This window comes from Pseudophryne corroboree, chromosome 4, assembly GCF_028390025.1.
Source record: "Pseudophryne corroboree isolate aPseCor3 chromosome 4, aPseCor3.hap2, whole genome shotgun sequence".
Classification (NCBI taxonomy): domain Eukaryota; kingdom Metazoa; phylum Chordata; class Amphibia; order Anura; family Myobatrachidae; genus Pseudophryne; species Pseudophryne corroboree.
Window position 1 is genome coordinate 355,760,857 of NC_086447.1, and position 16,806 is coordinate 355,777,662.

A 16,806-nucleotide genomic window follows, 5' to 3' on the forward strand; every position below is an offset into this window, starting at 1 on the left:
TTACAAGTGAAGGGGGGAAGGGGAAAGAGGTGTAAGAGCAGCAAGGACAGAAGTCCTGCCGGAACATAGGACACAGATTAGACTTCCTTCTCTGGGGCTTCGTAAGTAACCTGCAAACAGCTGTTTTTGAAACTGAATTTTTACCCAAAAAAAACGTGCTGGGGATGGGTGCTAGTGACTGCAGAGTGGACTTGCTGGCTGGGCAGAAGTTTTTGATGAATTTGAATGCGTTACTGACAAACAGGGTATTTTGATTGCTAGTATATGGACTATTCATAATTATCTGCTATTTTATTTATTAAGCACCAGCGTAAACCATAGGACTAACCCATAAATACTGTATGTGCAAATAAGGTAATTGTAAGATTTATAGAAAACAGAAGTAATTAAGGTGTCTGTATCTTTTCTGTAACTGTCAGTGCTCACCAGTGTTGCTGCATCAGCAGGTGAGCACAGGCACAGTACATGGTAATGTAGACTTCTGTTAGTGGCAGCTAATGTGACTTTGTGTCTCTTCTCCACTCTCTCCTACAGTGCCTATCGCTGTAACGTCTTCTTTCCACACCCTTGTCTGGTGACATTTTTCACATCAGTCAGAAAGTAAAATGTCAGGCTGTACATGTATCTGTCACTGAGAGTGACCATATTAGCACTTTAGGTATTGGATCTCCCTGATTTACTTCTAGTGATAGGAAAGCAGCATGGTCATTGCAGGCGTATAGGAGGTTAACCCGTATCAGTGGCTTCATTCAAGTTTCTAGCTGTAGGAGGATACCTGTCATATCTTGCCCGTTGCCCCCTCATATGCTGACGTTTTCTGCTAGGTAACTACTGAAAGACAGAAGGAATTCCAGAGGAGGCAGGAAGGAGTGTGTGTGACAGATTACAGTTTTAGGGAGTGTGCTCTCCGGGATGACAGGAAGAAGGGCTGACTCACTCTTTACTCTGCATGTACCCACGTGTTAATTGGGCAAAGAGTTAATCGTACAAACGAAACACGTAACCACTGCCGTAGTACAAACCTGTATTGCCAGGGATAAAGGTAGCTGCTGGTAGCTTTGATTACTGCATTCCACCACTGAGTCAAGAAAGAATTTAATACTAAGCTTTTAAATGAAAAAAGAAAAGTTTTTTTTTTTTTTTTTGTAATTGATTTTGCTATGCCTGACTACAGGAGCTTACTTATACAGATATTACTTTTGCAGAGTGAAGCCTGTTCTGCTGTCTGTTGTTTTATGATATTTATGTGTCCCACAGGGCAGAGAATTACTGGTGGAGAGGTCAGAACAAACAAACCTTGAAGGTTGGTCAGTTTCCACGGAACACAGTGACCTCTGTAGCTGGTCTATCAGCTCATGATATTAGTCGGCCTCTAAAGAACAGCTTCATCCATACGGGTCATGGAGACACTGTGCCCGCTCACTGCTGGGGTTTCCCTGACAAGATTGATGAGTAAGGATATTTTAAAATTACTGAAAGTATCTGGTCCTTTCTGGAAGTTACAGCTTTGTGATCTGCTTTTTCTATCTTTATAAAGTAACGTCTTGCTCCATTTTAGGTAGGAATAAAGTTAATCATCTGATGGTGTAATATATTAAGATGTGTACGTGAATCCTGGATAATTCAATGAAGCTCTGTTTGTTAAACTTATGTTACTACAGATGGAATACAACAGCTAAAACAAAGAATAGCTGCAAGAGCTAAAAGACTTTAGAAAGCGCATTATTAGGGGTATTGCCTCCTGTACAGAGGGATGCTGGGGTATTTTAATTCTGTGATAGGGCTTAAATTGTGCTGAGCTGGTGGTATGCAGGTTTCATCTTCTATTTTTAATCGTATGCATTTTGAGCCAGAGTGTTACACTTCAGAGAAGGCATTTCTAGGCACACCGAGCGATGTAATTATCTTTACACACACAAAAAGTAACACATAATAATATTCCCTTTAGCTAATGATGTAAGCCATAAATTAGGTCAATTGAGCAGTATTAATGGACAAATCCGAAAAGTTTGAAATATAAAAGGAGTTTGGACTTAGATGTGACGCTTACACTTTTGCAGAGTGTGATTTCCATCATATTGCATCCTTGATGTACAGTATATAAAACTTGTCTATATAGGAGCAGCAATGCAAAATCAGACATTTCATAGAGTAAACTAGATCCATTGTTTCTTATTGCTGAGTAGAACCTGGCACCCCACTTACTAACTGGACAGTTTCATTAGAATCAATAGAGGATGACAGGATGTGGTTAATATACTGCCTGTCTGGATCCCAGCGTTCAGGATACCAACAACAGAATCCCGACAGCGAGGGTTATGCCCTTGGTCGGAATCCCGACTGCAACCTTGTATTCCCACTTGGGTGATGGGTCCACACTCGTTGCCAGGATTCCCGGATGACACATCATTATACCTTCAGTATTATTGTCTTTCTGCATATTATGCATATACATGTCGGCAGGGTCATTTAAAATAACAGTTCACTGAGGAGCACAGCTACATATGCACAATTCAGTATACTTTTACTGGTCAGCTGCTGTGGAACTGCACCTTCCAACATGTCATACCCTGCCACAGTTTCGCTGTTAGATCATGCTAAAACTGTGGCAGGACATGCTGGGATGTGTAATTCCATTGCAGCTGGAGTGCCCAGATTCATCTCCCTGCCCTACAGCATGTGCTACTATTATATTTGCTCACTCCCCGTCATTTATGTTTCTCTCACAATATGTTGTTTATTTCACTCCTCTTAACGTTTCTAATAATACAGGACACAAAGGAAAAATATTGTTCCCCCCTGAAACACTGCATCGATTTAGAGTGACTTGAAATCCGTTAAGACCGACTTTTAGTAAATTTGCCTCTTATTGTCACATGGCCTGCAATTGAGGGATATTTACAGTGTTTTGTAATATTGTTAGATAATGATATAGGGGCTATGAGTTAAAATAGAGCTGTCAGATTGTGAAGTCAGGAATGTTTGACCATCATGATAATTATTTACATAGACAGTGTATTTTGTGCCACATTAATATGTGAACATTTTCATCCCTCCAGTTCAGTGTTTTACCTCCTTGTGTTGAGATGCAATATTTTGCCTAAGGAATGACATACTTTTGTCCTCTGCTTCCCCCTGCAGGCTGTACTTGGGAAATCCCATGGACCCACCTGACGTTCTAGGACTTGATCAAGGAACTCCTAGACCAACTCAACTTCCAGGGAGAGCAAAAAGTGAGTAGCTGGTAATCAACCTTATCACTGTGTAATATCAGATACCAGGTGTATACATGGCCACTATATATCATTCTGAAACTGAAAGAACACATGGGAGGTGATCTGCGAAACACAAACCATTCAATTTCCACAATTGCACTTACATTTGAAAAGCAGAAATGTTTCTAGAAAAAGGTGGCAGTGTTTGAGGAGGAGCAGGTTATGTGCAGGCTGATTGTTGGACAGTGTGAGTACTGAGTAGGCATACTGGTACATCTAGTTTTGTGGAGCAGTCCACGGATTAAATATATATTTGGGAAATTATGCATTTGAAGGATAAAAAAATAGTATTTTACCTGCTTGCTGGTGTCATAGTCTGTCTTCCTACCAGCCTGGCATAGCTGAAGTAATCAAAACAGAGCACATGTCAACAGCTACTTTGTAAAGACTAGGTGTAAGTGTAATTTGCCTGTCAGACTGGGATGGGGAGGAGGAGCTTAGGGTAGTTAAAATCTGTTTAGGCCATTTGTCTGTATGACCGACACCAGTTAGTGGCCAGTGACTAGGGAGTAGTTATCTGTTAGTGAGTGACATGACTGTGACTATTTACTCTGAAAGTTACTGGGTTGCGGTCATCCTGTCAAAATAAAACCGTGTTGTAGAAGCCCAAAGTGAGTATGTGATTCCACTACATAGCATCTTTATCACGTGGTGTCAGTTCACGGGATGCTAAGGAAAGCTAGTTTCCCCTTCCCAACCCACACAGAATCCAACATGGAGGAAATACTTGTGAGCGGACAGTAGCAGATGCAACAGCAGCAAGAATTGTGGTATGAACGGTAGCTGCGGCAATGACCGCAACAACAGTCGGGTCCTTAGGAGGAGCCCAAGCTTCAGAATATGTCAGCTGACAGTGATATAGAAGTCTACCTCACCACTTCCAAAAGCACAGCCAATAGGGCGAAATGGCCACCAGAGGTCTGGGTGCAGACGCTGGAGCCATACTTTTCTAATGAGGTCCAGCAGATTTCTGTGGACCTCAGTGTCGGTGTACTCAACATTAAAGACTGAGATACCTTGTGTCTGCATTACTGGGCTAGGGCAAGCTTAGTACTCCTATGAGTGGTGTTTCTCCATAGAAGTTTGTTCAGAACTCAATTGGCCACTTTGATCGAAATACTGAGGAAGTGGTGAAAAGGAAGGAAAACGCGCCCCATTAGATTGTGTAGCTGCTGGCAATTGACCACAACGTCCGGACTTTGGGCGGGGTCTGCAAACGTGGGTGATGCAGGCTGACCCCCAAAGTACTCGCCACACTAGTGGAGAGATTTGGGGTGTTGCAGCAAATGGCCAAGCCTCTTAGCTTTGTGCCAAAACGTATGACAAGACAAAAAACAGGGTTGTATGGGAACTGCCAGGCACCGACGGTGAAAAACCCTGTAGATAAAGAGATGAACCTGAGGCTGACTAAGCTAACCTGTTTTGAATGTGGGGAGCCTGGACACATCCAGATGGAGTAACAGACACTGCTGGAGTCTATGTACTGCTCCCTAGCCCTTATGGAGGGGCAAATGTAGCCAAGCTACTGTATCATGAGTATACCCGGAAGGGCAATGGGTTATTTCTGGTAACCATCCTCAATAACCAGAACGTAGTCCTTGCCTTGGTGGACACTGGTAGTGAGCTAACTTTGGTTTCAAGTTTCCTGATCCCAGCAGAATCGGCACATCAGTAGCCAAAAGTAAAGGCCCTTTATTTTCATGGAACATCTGAGGAATACGAGAGGACCCTCCTTCAAGTCACCCTCAGGGTCTGTCCAGACCTGCCCCGTTGCCAGAGAACCTGCCCTAAACCCTCATGCCAGGCTCCTCTTAGTAACATAGTAACTAAGGTTGAAAAAAGACAATTGTCCATCAAGTTCAACCTATTTGTGGTCTCTTATTATATTATAGGACTAGTTATTTTTATGTTAGGACTAGTTATATTAACTATAATGCGCGACTACGCCCATAACCCTGAATATCTTTATTCAATAGAAATTTATGTAACCCATTCTTAAAGGTGTTGACTGAGGGGGTCATTCCGAGTTGTTCGCTCGTTATTTTTTTTCGCAACGGAGCGATTAGTCGCGAATGCGCATGCGCAATGTCCGCAGTGCGACTGCGCCAAGTAAATTTGCTATGCAGTTAGGAATTTTACTCACGGTTTTTTCTTCGTTCTGGTGATCGTAATGTGATTGACAGGAAGTGGGTGTTTCTGGGCGGAAACTGGCCGTTTTATGGGAGTGTGTGAAAAAACGCTACCGTTTCTGGGAAAAACGCGGGAGTGGCTGGAGAAACGGAGGAGTGTCTGGGCGAACGCTGGGTGTGTTTGTGACGTCAAACCAGGAACGACAAGCACTGAACTGATCGCAGATGCCGAGTAAGTTTGAAGCTACTCAGAAACTGCTAAGAGGTGTGTAATCGCAATTTTGAGAATCTTTCGTTCGCAATTTTAAGAAGCTAAGATTCACTCCCAGTAGGCGGCGGCTTAGCGTGTGTAAAGCTGCTAAAAGCAGCTTGCAAGCGAACAACTCGGAATGGGGGCCCGAGTCCGCTGTTACTACTCTCTCAGGCAGGGAATTCCAAACACGTATTGTCCTTACTGTGAAAAAACCTTTTCGCCTCAATGTGCGGAAACTCCTCTCCTCTAACCTAAGCGAGTGACCACGTGTCCTCTGTGCTGATCTTATAGAACAGGTCCCTCCCAAGCTCTGTGTATTGACCCCTTATATATTTGTCCCCTCTTAGTCTCCTCTTTTCCAATGTAAACATGCCTAGCCTTGCAAGCCTTTCCTCGTATTCCAGCGTCTCCATGCCCTTGATTAGTTTGGTCACCCGTCTCTGAACCTTTTCTAGCTCCAGGATATCCTTTTTGTAATATGGTGCCCAAAATTGCACACAGTATTCAAGATGTGGCCTCATTAGTGATTTATATAGTGGGAGTATAATACTCTCGTCCCTTGCATCAATTCCCCATTTTATGCATGCTAATATCTTCTTTGCCTTCTTTGCTGCACTCCTACTTGGGATACTGCTGCTTAATTTGTTATCTATGTGAACCCCTAAGTCTTTTTCCAGTACAGAATCCCCTAATATTAACCAAATTGTCCCATTACCATTGACATAGGTGCCCTTTAAACGAATGCTAGGGAGCTGGTTCACTTGTATGCCCAATTGGGAATCCCTAAGGAAATTCTTACCAATCAGGGTACGCCTTTCATGTCCAGGCTAATGAGGGCCTCATCTGGGATTAGCCCTTTTCAGCTACTGTATGGGAGACAACCCCAGGGTATTTTAGATATGCCAAAGGAGGGTTCGGAACAACAGGGACCTAGAGAACCCAACATAGTTTCTCTTACGTCCTAGAGGATGCTGGGGACTCCAAAAGGACCATGGGGTATAGACGGGATCCGCAGGAGCTTGGGCACACTAAAAAGACTTAATCTGGGTGTGAACTGGCTCCTCCCTCTATGCCCATCCTCCAGACCCCAGTTAGACTTTGTGCCCAGGAGTGACTGGATGCACACTAGGGGAGCTCTACTGAGTTTCTCTAGAAAATACTTTTGTTAGGTTTTTTATTTTCAGGGAGACCTGCTGGCTACAGGCTCCCTGCAGCGTGGGAGTGAGGGGAGAGAAGCAGACCTACTTCTGTGAGTTTCAAGGCTCTGCTTCTCGGCTACTGGACACCATTAGCTCCAGAGGGTTCGATCACTTGGTGCGCCTAGCCGCTTGTTCCCGGAGCCACGCCGTCACCCCCTCACAGAAGCCAGAAGTCGGGTGAGTATGAGAAGATCAGAAGACTTCAGGACGGCAGAAGACTTCAGTAACGGAAGGTAAAGCACAGCGGTAACGCTGTGCTCCTTGCTCCCACACACATCACCAACGGTAGTCACTCGGTGCAGGGCGCTGGGGGGGGGGGGCGCCCTGGGAGGCATGTTACTGGAGTTCAGGGCGGCATATTATGGTAGTGGGTGCCTAGGCACCCTTTACAGACCCCCGCCGGCATTTTTAGTTAGTTTGAATTTGGCGGGCCGTGGCCGCCGGGAAGGGGGCGGAGCTTCGGTCAGCTGCTCAAACGCGCCATTTTCTCTCTACACGCGGCTGAGGGAGAGACGCTGCCGGGACCTCCACGATTCACAACAAGTAACGGGGGCATCTCCAGAGGGGAGCCGCAGTGGGGTGCTGGTTTTTTTTATCAAACAGGCAGCGCTGGGTACATATATCGTTATACCGATATATGGGCGCTGGGGTGTGAGCTGGCATACTCCCTCTGTCTCCTCTTTCTGGGCTGCAGTGTGGGCCTGTCACCTTGCTGGGACGTTCTGTGTGTTGTGTGTGTCGGTACTAAGTGTCGACATGTCTGAGGCTGAATGTTATTCACCAGAGGAGGTTATGGGAGGTGTGGATGCGGGGCCAGAATTGGCACTGTCGACGCAGCCGACACCTGACTTACTAGCACTTCTTAATACGATCAATTCCAATGTAGCTTCTTTATCGAAGAGGTTAGATAAGTCTGAGTTACAGACGCAGGTGTGGAAAAAGTCCCCTGAGGAGGCTTTGTCTCAGGTACAGACCCCATCCGGGTCCCATAAGAGGCCATTTACTCAGGTGGGGGATACTGATACCGACACGGACTCTGATTCCGAGGTCGATTTCACTGAGGCTGCGTTACATCCACGTTTAGTTAAGAGTATTCAGTACATGATTGTGGCTATAAAAGATGTTTTACACATTTCTGATGAACCTGCGGTACAGGAAACAAGGATTTGCTTGTTCAAGGGAAAAAAAACCTGAGGTAAAGTTTCCGCCCTCTCATGAAATGAATACTCTTTGTGAAAAGGCTTGGGAGTCGCCGGATAAGAAATGGCAGATTCCCAAGAGGATTTATATGGCGTATCCTTTCCCCTCTGATGACAGGGAAAAATGGGAGACATCTCCAACCGTTGATAAAGCTCTATCCCGTTTGTCTAAGAAGGTGGCGCTTCCGTCTCCTGACACGGCAGCTCTCAAGGATCCGGCGGATCGCAAGTTGGAGACGTGTCTGAAGTCCATTTTCGCTAATTCGGGGGCTCTGCTCAGACCCGCTGTGGCGTCGGTATGGGTGAGTAGTGCTATTGCTAAATGGGCTGAGAATTTAGCTAGTCACATGGATACTCTTGATAAAGATAATGTCCTTTTAACTCTCGGTTATATTAAGGACGCTGCAGATTACCTAAAGGACGCGGTGAGGGACGTCTGTCTCTTGGGTTCAGGGACCAATGCCATGTCGATATCTGCTAGGAGGGCCCTGTGGATCCATCAATGGAATGCTGATGCCGACTCCAAGAGGTCTATGGAAGCACTACCCTTCAAAGGTACGGTCTTGTTTGGGGACGGCTTAGCGGACCTAGTCTCGACTGCGGGTAAGTCCTCTTTTCTTCCTTATGTTCCCACACAACAGAAAAAGGCACCACATCAACAAATGCAGTCCTTTCGTCACAACAAATACAGGCGTGGGAAAGGTTCATCTTTCCTCGCCTCAAAGGGTAGAGGACGGGGAAAGAAACTTCCTGCAGCCTCAGACGCACAGGACCAAAAGTCCTCCCCTGCTGCTACCAAGTCCACCGCATGACGCTGGGGCTTCCCTGGGGGAGTCCGGACCGGTGGGGGGCCGTCTTCGGATATTCAGTCAGGTCTGGATTCAATCAGACCTGGATCCTTGGGTGTTAGAGATCGTGTCTCAAGGATACAAACTGGAGTTTCGCGAGATGCCCCCTCACCAGTTCTTCATTTCGGCATTACCTGTAGTTCTTCTGGACAGGGAGGTGGTCCGGGCAGCGATTCAAAAATCGTGTCTGCAGAGGGTCATTGTTCCCGTCCCCCCGTCCCAGCGGGGGGAGGGGTTCTACTCGAGCCTCTTTGTGGTGCCGAAACCGGACTGTTCGGTCAGACCAATTCCAAGTTCAAGATGGAATCCCTTCGAGCGGTGATTGCCAGCCTGGAGGGGGGGGATTTTATGGTGTCAGTTGACATAAAAGATGCCTACTTACATGTGCCGATATATCCTCCGCATCAGGCTTTCCTCAGGTTTGCGATACAGGATTCTCATTACCAATTTCAGACGTTGCCGTTTGGGCTTTCCACGGCTCCGAGGATTTTCACCAAAGTCATGGCGGAAATGATGGTTCTTCTTCGCAAACAAGGGGTTTCAATTATCCCGTACTTGGACGATCTCCTGATAAAGGCGAGGTCCAACGAACGGTTGCTGAGAATTGTAGAGTTGTCACTCTCGGATCTGCGACAGCACGGTTGGGTGCTCAATTTGCCGAAATCACAGTTGATTCCGACCACTCGGCTTCCTTTTCTGGGCATGATTCTGGACACGGATTAACAAAAGGTATTTCTTCCAGAAGAAAAGGCTCGGGAACTGCAGACGATGGTCAGGGAACTTCTGAAGCTGACGAGTGTGTCGATCCATCATTGTACTCAGGTTCTGGGGAAGATGGTTGCGGCATACGAAGCCATACCATTTGGCAGATTTCACGCCCGGGTGTTTCAGTGGGACTTGCTGAGCAAATGGTCCGGGTCTCACCTACACATTCACCGGAAGATAAGTCTATCTCCCAGAGCCAGAATTTCTCTCCTGTGGTGGCTACAGGGTCATCACCTCCTAGGGGGACGTCGATTCGGTATCCAGGATTGGGTACTTCTGACAACAGATGCAAGTCTCCGGGGCTGGGGCGCAGTCACCCAAGGAAGAAACTTCCAGGGAAAATGGTCGCTCCAGGAAGCCTGTCTCCACATAAATATTCTCGAGTTAAGAGCCATTTACAACGGCCTGCTACAAGCAAGAGGCCTTCTTCAGGGTCGACCAGTTCTGGTACAGTCAGACAACATCACAGCGGTGGCGCATATAAACCGGCAAGGCGGAACGAGGAGCAGAGCTGCAATGGCGGAGGCCACAAAGATCCTTCGCTGGGCGGAACAACACGTGAGCGCACTGTCAGCAGTTTTCCTGCCGGGGGTGGACAACTGGGAAGCAGATTTCCTCAGCAGACACGATCTCCATCCGGGAGAGTGGTCTCTTCACCAAGAGGTTTTTGCAGAGGTGACAAGACGCTGGGGAATTCCGTTGATAGACATGATGGCGTCTCGGCTCAACAAGAAGCTCCCGAGGTATTGTTCCAGGTCAAGGGACCCACAAGCCACTGCAGTAGACGCCCTGGTGTGTTCGTGGGTGTTCCAGTTGGTGTATGTGTTCCCTCCACTTCCTCTCATTCCAAAGGTGCTGGGGATCATTCGACGAGCAAAGGTTCAGGCGATTCTCGTCGTTCCAGACTGGCCAAGAAGGGCCTGGTACCCGGATCTTCAGGACTTACTAGTGGAAGATTCGTGGCCGCTTCCTCTAAGAGAGGATCTGTTGTTGCAGGGTCCATGCGTGTTTCCAGACTTTCCGCGGCTGCGTTTGACGGCATGGAGGTTGAGCTCCAGATCTTAGCTCGTAAGGGTATTCCCAGGGAGGTCATTCCAACTCTCATTAAGGCTAGGAAGGAGGTTACGGCGAAACACTATCACCGTATTTGGAGGAAGTATGTTTCCTGGTGTGAGGCTAAAAGGGCTCCTGCGGAGGTTTTTCACTTGGGTCGTTTTCTCCACTTTTTACAGGCGGGCGTAGATGCAGGCCTGAAATTGGGTTCCATCAAAGTGCAGATTTCGGCTTTATCTATTTTCTTTCAAAAAGAATTAGCTGCCCTCCCGGAGGTTCAGACCTTTGTGAAAGGAGTAATGCATATCAATCCTCCGTTTGTACCTCCTGTAGCTCCATGGGACCTTGATGTCGTCTTACGGTTTCTCATGTCTTCCTGGTTTGAACCTTTGCGTAAGGTTGAGTTGAAGTTTCTCACCTGGAAGGTGGTTATGCTTTTGGCGCTGGCGTCTGCCAGGCGGGTGTCGGAGTTGGCGGCTTTATCTCATAAGAGCCCGTACTTGATTTTTCATTCGGATAGGGCGGAATTGAGGACTCGTCAACAATTTCTACCGAAGGTGGTTTCTTCATTTCACATTAACCAACCTATTGTGGTTCCGGTGGCTACGGAAACGGTGGCGATTCCGAAAATCTCTAGATGTTGTAAGAGCGTTGAAAATCTACGTTTCTAGGACAGCTGTTACTAGGAAGACTGAGGCGTTGTTTGTTTTGTATGCTGCCAACAGGATTGGTCATCCCGCTTCAAAACAGACTATTGCACGCTGGATTTGTAGTACGATCCAGCAGACTCATTCTTCGGTCGGACTACCGGTACCGAAGTCGGTAAAAGCCCATTCTACCTGAAAGTGGGCTCATCTTGGGCGGCTGCCCGGGGCGTTTCGGCGTTACAACTTTGCAGAGCGGCTACTTGGTCGGGTTTTAACACGTTCGCTAAGTTCTATAAGTTTGATACCCTGGCCGATGAGGACCTGGCGTTTGCTCAGTCGGTGCTGCAGAGTCGTCCGCACTCTCCCGCCCGTTCTGGAGCTTTGGTATAATCCCCATGGTCCTTTTGGAGTCCCCAGCATCCTCTAGGACGTAAGAGAAAATAGTATTTTGGTACTTACCGATAAATCCTTTTCTCCTAGTCCGTAGAGGATACTGGGCGCCCGTCCCTGTGCGGACTATTACTTGCAGTGTTTTTTCTTGCTGGTTAATTTAGTTTATACACGGGTTGTGTATTGGTTTGTTGCAGCTTGTTGCTGGCATTAATGCATACTGTTATCTGGTTTGAGGTTATTCCGGTTGTACGGTATGTTTATGGTGTGGGCTGGTAGTTTGGTAGCCCTTAGTTAAAACAAAAATCTTTCCTTGAAATGTCCGTCTCTCCTGGGCACAGTTCCTATAACTGGGGTCTGGAGGAGGGGCATAGAGGGAGGAGCCAGTTCACACCCAGATTAAGTCTTTTTAGTGTGCCCAAGCTCCTGCGGATCCCGTCTATACCCCATGGTCCTTCTGGAGTCCCCAGCATCCTCTACGGACTAGGAGAAAAGGATTTATCGGTAAGTACCAAAATCCTATTTTTTGCTTCTCAGATGTATGAGAGGTTGGGGAAGATAAGCCCTTTGGTGTGCCAAGACGTAGAAGAAGCAATGTCGACAAAAGAAAAGTTATACTACTTGGTTCTAGCGTCAACTGAAGAGAGTAAGCTTTTAGCTCATTGGCAGGGGCAGTAGCCCTGTGAACTGTAAAGTCTGACAGGCCGGGAGGAGGAAGGAGGAGCAGATATATAAGATTTTAAACCTACCGGTAAATCTTTTTCTCCTAGTCCGTAGAGGATGCTGGGGACTCCGTAAGGACCATGGGGAATAGACGGGCTCCGCAGGAGACATGGGCACTATAAAGAAACTTTAGAATGGGTGTGCACTGGCTCCTCCCTCTATGCTCCTCCTCCAGACCTCAGTTAGAGAAACTGTGCCCAGAGGAGACGGACAGTACGAGGAAAGATTTTGTTAATCCAAGGGCAAGATTCACACCAGCCCACACCATCCACACCGTATAACCTGGAATATACGAACCAGTCAACAGTATGAAACAGAACAGCATCAGTCAAAGACTGAACAAACCTGTAACCCTTATGCAAGCAATAACTATATACAAGTCTTGCAGAATGTTGTCCGCACTGGGTCGGGCGCCCAGCATCCTCTACGGACTAGGAGAAAAAGATTTACCGGTAGGTTTAAAATCTTATTTTCTCTTACGTCCTAGAGGATGCTGGGGACTCCGTAAGGACCATGGGGATTATACCAAAGCTCCAAAATGGGCAGGAGAGTGCGAATGACTCTGCAGCACTGATTGAGCAAGCATGAGGTCCTCATCAGCCAGGGTATCAAACTTGTAGAATTTAACAAAAGTGTTTGAACCCGACCAAGTCGCCACTCGGCAAAGCTGTAATGCCGAGACGCCTTGGGCAGCCGCCCAAGAAGAGCCACCCTCCTAGTGGAATGGGCCTTTACCGAATTAGGTAATGGCAATCCAGCCGTAGAATGAGCCTGCTGAATCGTGTTACAGATCCAGCGAGCAATAGTCTGCTTAGAAGCAGGAGCGCCAACCTTGTTGGCTGCATACAGGACAAACAGAGCCTCTGTTTTCCTAACCCTAGCCGTTCTGGCTACATAAATTTTCAAAGCCCTGACCACATCAAGGGATTCCGAATCCACCAGTTCCCTTGTAGCCACAGGCACCACAATAGGTTGGTTCATATGAAAAGAGGAAGCCACCTTAGGCAAAAATTGAGGACGAGTCCGCAACTCAGCTCTATCCTCATGGAAAATCAGATAGGGGCTTTTGTGAGACAAAGCCGCCAACTCAGACACTCGCCTTGCAGATACCAAGGCCAACAACATAACCACTTTCCAAGTGAGATACTTTAATTCCACGGTTTGAAGAGGCTCAAACCAGTGAGACTTAAGGAACTGTAACACCACGTTAAGGTCCCATGGTGCCACTGGGGGCACAAAAGGAGGCTGGATATGCAGCACTCCCTTCACAAAAGTCTGGACTACTGGGAGAGAAGCCAATTCCATCTGAAAGAAAATGGACAGGGCCGAAATCTGTACCTTAATGGAGCCTAATTTTAGGCCCAAATTTACTCCAGTCTGTAGGAAGTGGAGAAAACGGCCCAGATGGAATTCTTCCGGAGGAGCATTCTTGGTCTCACACCAAGACACATACTTCCTCCAGATACGGTGATAATGTTTCGCTGTCACCTCCTTCCTAGCCTTTATCAGAGTAGGAATGACCTCATCCGGAATGCCCTTTCCAGCTAGGATCCGGCGTTCAACCGCCATGCCGTCAAACGCAACCGCGGTAAGTCTTGGAACAGTCAGGGCCCCTGTTGCAACAGGTCCTCTCTAAGAGGAAGAGGCCACGGATCTTCTGTGAGCATTTCCTGCAGATCCGGATACCAGGCCCTTCGAGGCCAATCTGGAACAATGAGAATTGTCTGTACTCCTTTTCAGCTGATGATTCTCAATATTTTTTAGATGAGAGGAAGAGGAGGGAACACATAGACCGAATGAAACACCCACGGTGTCACCAGGTCGTCCACAGCTACCGCCTGAGGGTCCCTTGACCTTGCACAATACCTCGGAAGCTTCTTGTTGAGGCGTGACGCCATCATGTCTATTTGAGGCAGTCCCCACTGACTTGCAATCTCTGTAAAGACTTCTTGATGAAGTCCCCACTCTCCTGGATGGAGATCATGTCTGCTGAGGAAGTCTGTTTCCCAGTTGTCCACTCCCGGAATGAAGACTGCTGTCAGAGCGCTTACATGATTTTCCGCCCAGCGAAGAATTCTGGTGGCTTCTGCCATTACCACTCTGCTCTTTGTTCCGCCTTGGCGGTTTACATGAGCCACTGCTGTGACGTTGTCTGACTGAATCAGAACCGGTAGGTCGCGAAGAACATTCTCCGCTTGACGCAGGCCGTTGTATATGGCCCTCAATTCCAGTACGTTGATGTGTAGACAAGCCTCCTGGCTTGACCACAGTCCCTGGAAGTTCTTCCCTGTGTGACTGCTCCCCATCCTCGGAGGCTCGCGTCCGTGGTCACCAGAACCCAGTCTTGAATGCCAAACTTGCGACCCTCTAGAAGGTGAGCACTCTGCAGCCACCACAAGAGAGATACCCTGGCCCTGGGGGACAGGCTGATCATCTGATGAATATGTAGATGTGACCCGGACCACTTGTCCAGAAGATCTCACTAAAAGGTCCTCGCATGGAACCTGCCGTAGGGAATGGCCTCGTAAGACGCCATTATCTTTCCCAGAACTCGAGTGCATTGATGGACCGACACCCTTTTTGGCTTTAACAGGTCCCTGACCAAGCTCTGGAGTTCCTGGGCCTTTTCCAACGGGAGAAAACCCCTTTTTTGTTCCGTGTCCAGAATCATGGGAATTGTTTGGGGGTGTAGAAACACTCCCACTCCTGGCGCACCTTGATTGAACAAATTGAAAGGCTACACAACGGCTGCACGCACTGGGGGACTGCTGATTCCCCCAAAAAACAGAGATAGAAAATATATACAAGTGCTGCGCTTGAAGTGAGCTTAGTGAATAGATACTAAAAAATTTAAATATAAATAAAGGTGTCTGCTCCAATCAACCAACAACTCACACGGAACTTGCTAGTAAACAAATTTAATAAGCACATAAAAATGAAAATAAAAAGACAATAATAAAAACAGATACAATAATAAAAACAGATACACTCAGTGCGTCCGTGAGCAATGTGAAGGAGTGACGTCACTCCTTCACATTGCTCACGGACGCACTGAGTGTTGCCAGTTACCGTCACCCGCAGCGGTGTTTTTACAATCTGCTTGATCAGCTGTGGAGAACATTCATCCGGAACGCCAGCCCAGCGTGTCACTGCAGCATCACGACCGGCTCGCCAAGATTCTCTGCACTTTGCTAGTGCCATCGGCGGACGCACGGCAGCTGCTCCGGTATCTCTTGTGCCGCGCCATTGCATTTCCCGCAGGACGGGTAATTATAACCGGCGGCTTCTCCTCTGCACTGGGACGCCAGTAGTTCAGAGGCACAAGACTATTGTTCTATTCATTCTCCAACAGGCTGTATTTATTGCTACTTTTTATCTCCAATTGATACAAAGAGACCACAATTTGGTCTATTGTGGCAACACTAAAGTGACACTATCTACTAACTTTTATCTAAGTGATCCACTCAGCAAATGTTTCAGTGTGCTTGAGCTCATTTCAGTATCTGTTTTTATTATTGTCTTTTTATTTTCATTTTTATGTGCTTATTAAATTTGTTTACTAGCAAGTTCCGTGTGAGTTGTTGGTTGATTGGAGCAGACACCTTTATTTATATTTAAATTTTTTAGTATCTATTCACTAAGCTCACTTCAAGCGCAGCACTTGTATATATTTTCCGTGTCCAGAATCATGCCTAAGAAAGGCAATCGGGTCGTTGGAACCAACTGCGACTTTGGTAGATTGAGAATCCAGCCGTGCTGCTGCAACACCCTCAGGGAGAGTGATACGCTGTTCAGCAACTGTTCTCTTGATCTCGCTTTTATCAGGAGATCGTCCAAGTACGGGATAATTGTGACTCCCTGCTTGCGCAGGAGCACCATCATTTCCGCCATTACCTTGGTGAAAATCCTCGGGGCCGTGGAAAGCCCAAACGGCAACGTCTGAAATTGGTAATGACAATCCTGTACAGCAAATCTCAGGAATGCCTGATGAGGAGGATATATGGGGACATGAAGGTATGCATCTTTTATGTCCAGGGACACCATATAATCCCCCCCTCCAGGCTGGCGATTCCATCTTGAATTTGAACCTTTTCAAGTATAGGTTTAAGGATTTTTAATTCAGAATGGGTCTGACCGAACCGTCCGGTTTCGGGACCACAAACAGGGTTGAGTAGTACCCCGTCCCCTGTTGAAGCAGGGGAACTTTGACCACCACTTGTTGAAGACACAGTTTTTGAATTGCATTTAAAACTACCTCCCTCTCTGGGGAAGCAGCTGGTAGGGCCGATTTGAAAAACCGGTGAGGAGGCACCTCTTCGAATTCC

At 47.1% G+C, this 16,806-nt stretch overlaps 1 protein-coding gene across 10 annotated transcripts in view; it reads left to right on the forward strand.

The window, feature by feature from the left end:
• The window catches only part of TNK2 (tyrosine kinase non receptor 2), a 544,303-nt gene that overhangs the window by 488,241 nt on the left and 39,256 nt on the right, over nucleotides 1–16,806 (forward strand). For all 10 annotated transcript variants that reach the window (XM_063916519.1, XM_063916517.1, XM_063916516.1 and 7 more), the window contains 2 exons: nucleotides 1,258–1,452; nucleotides 3,142–3,233. In XM_063916519.1, the coding sequence (XP_063772589.1) occupies nucleotides 1,258–1,452; nucleotides 3,142–3,233 (287 nt within the window). The remainder of the gene's footprint in view (nucleotides 1–1,257; nucleotides 1,453–3,141; nucleotides 3,234–16,806) is intronic.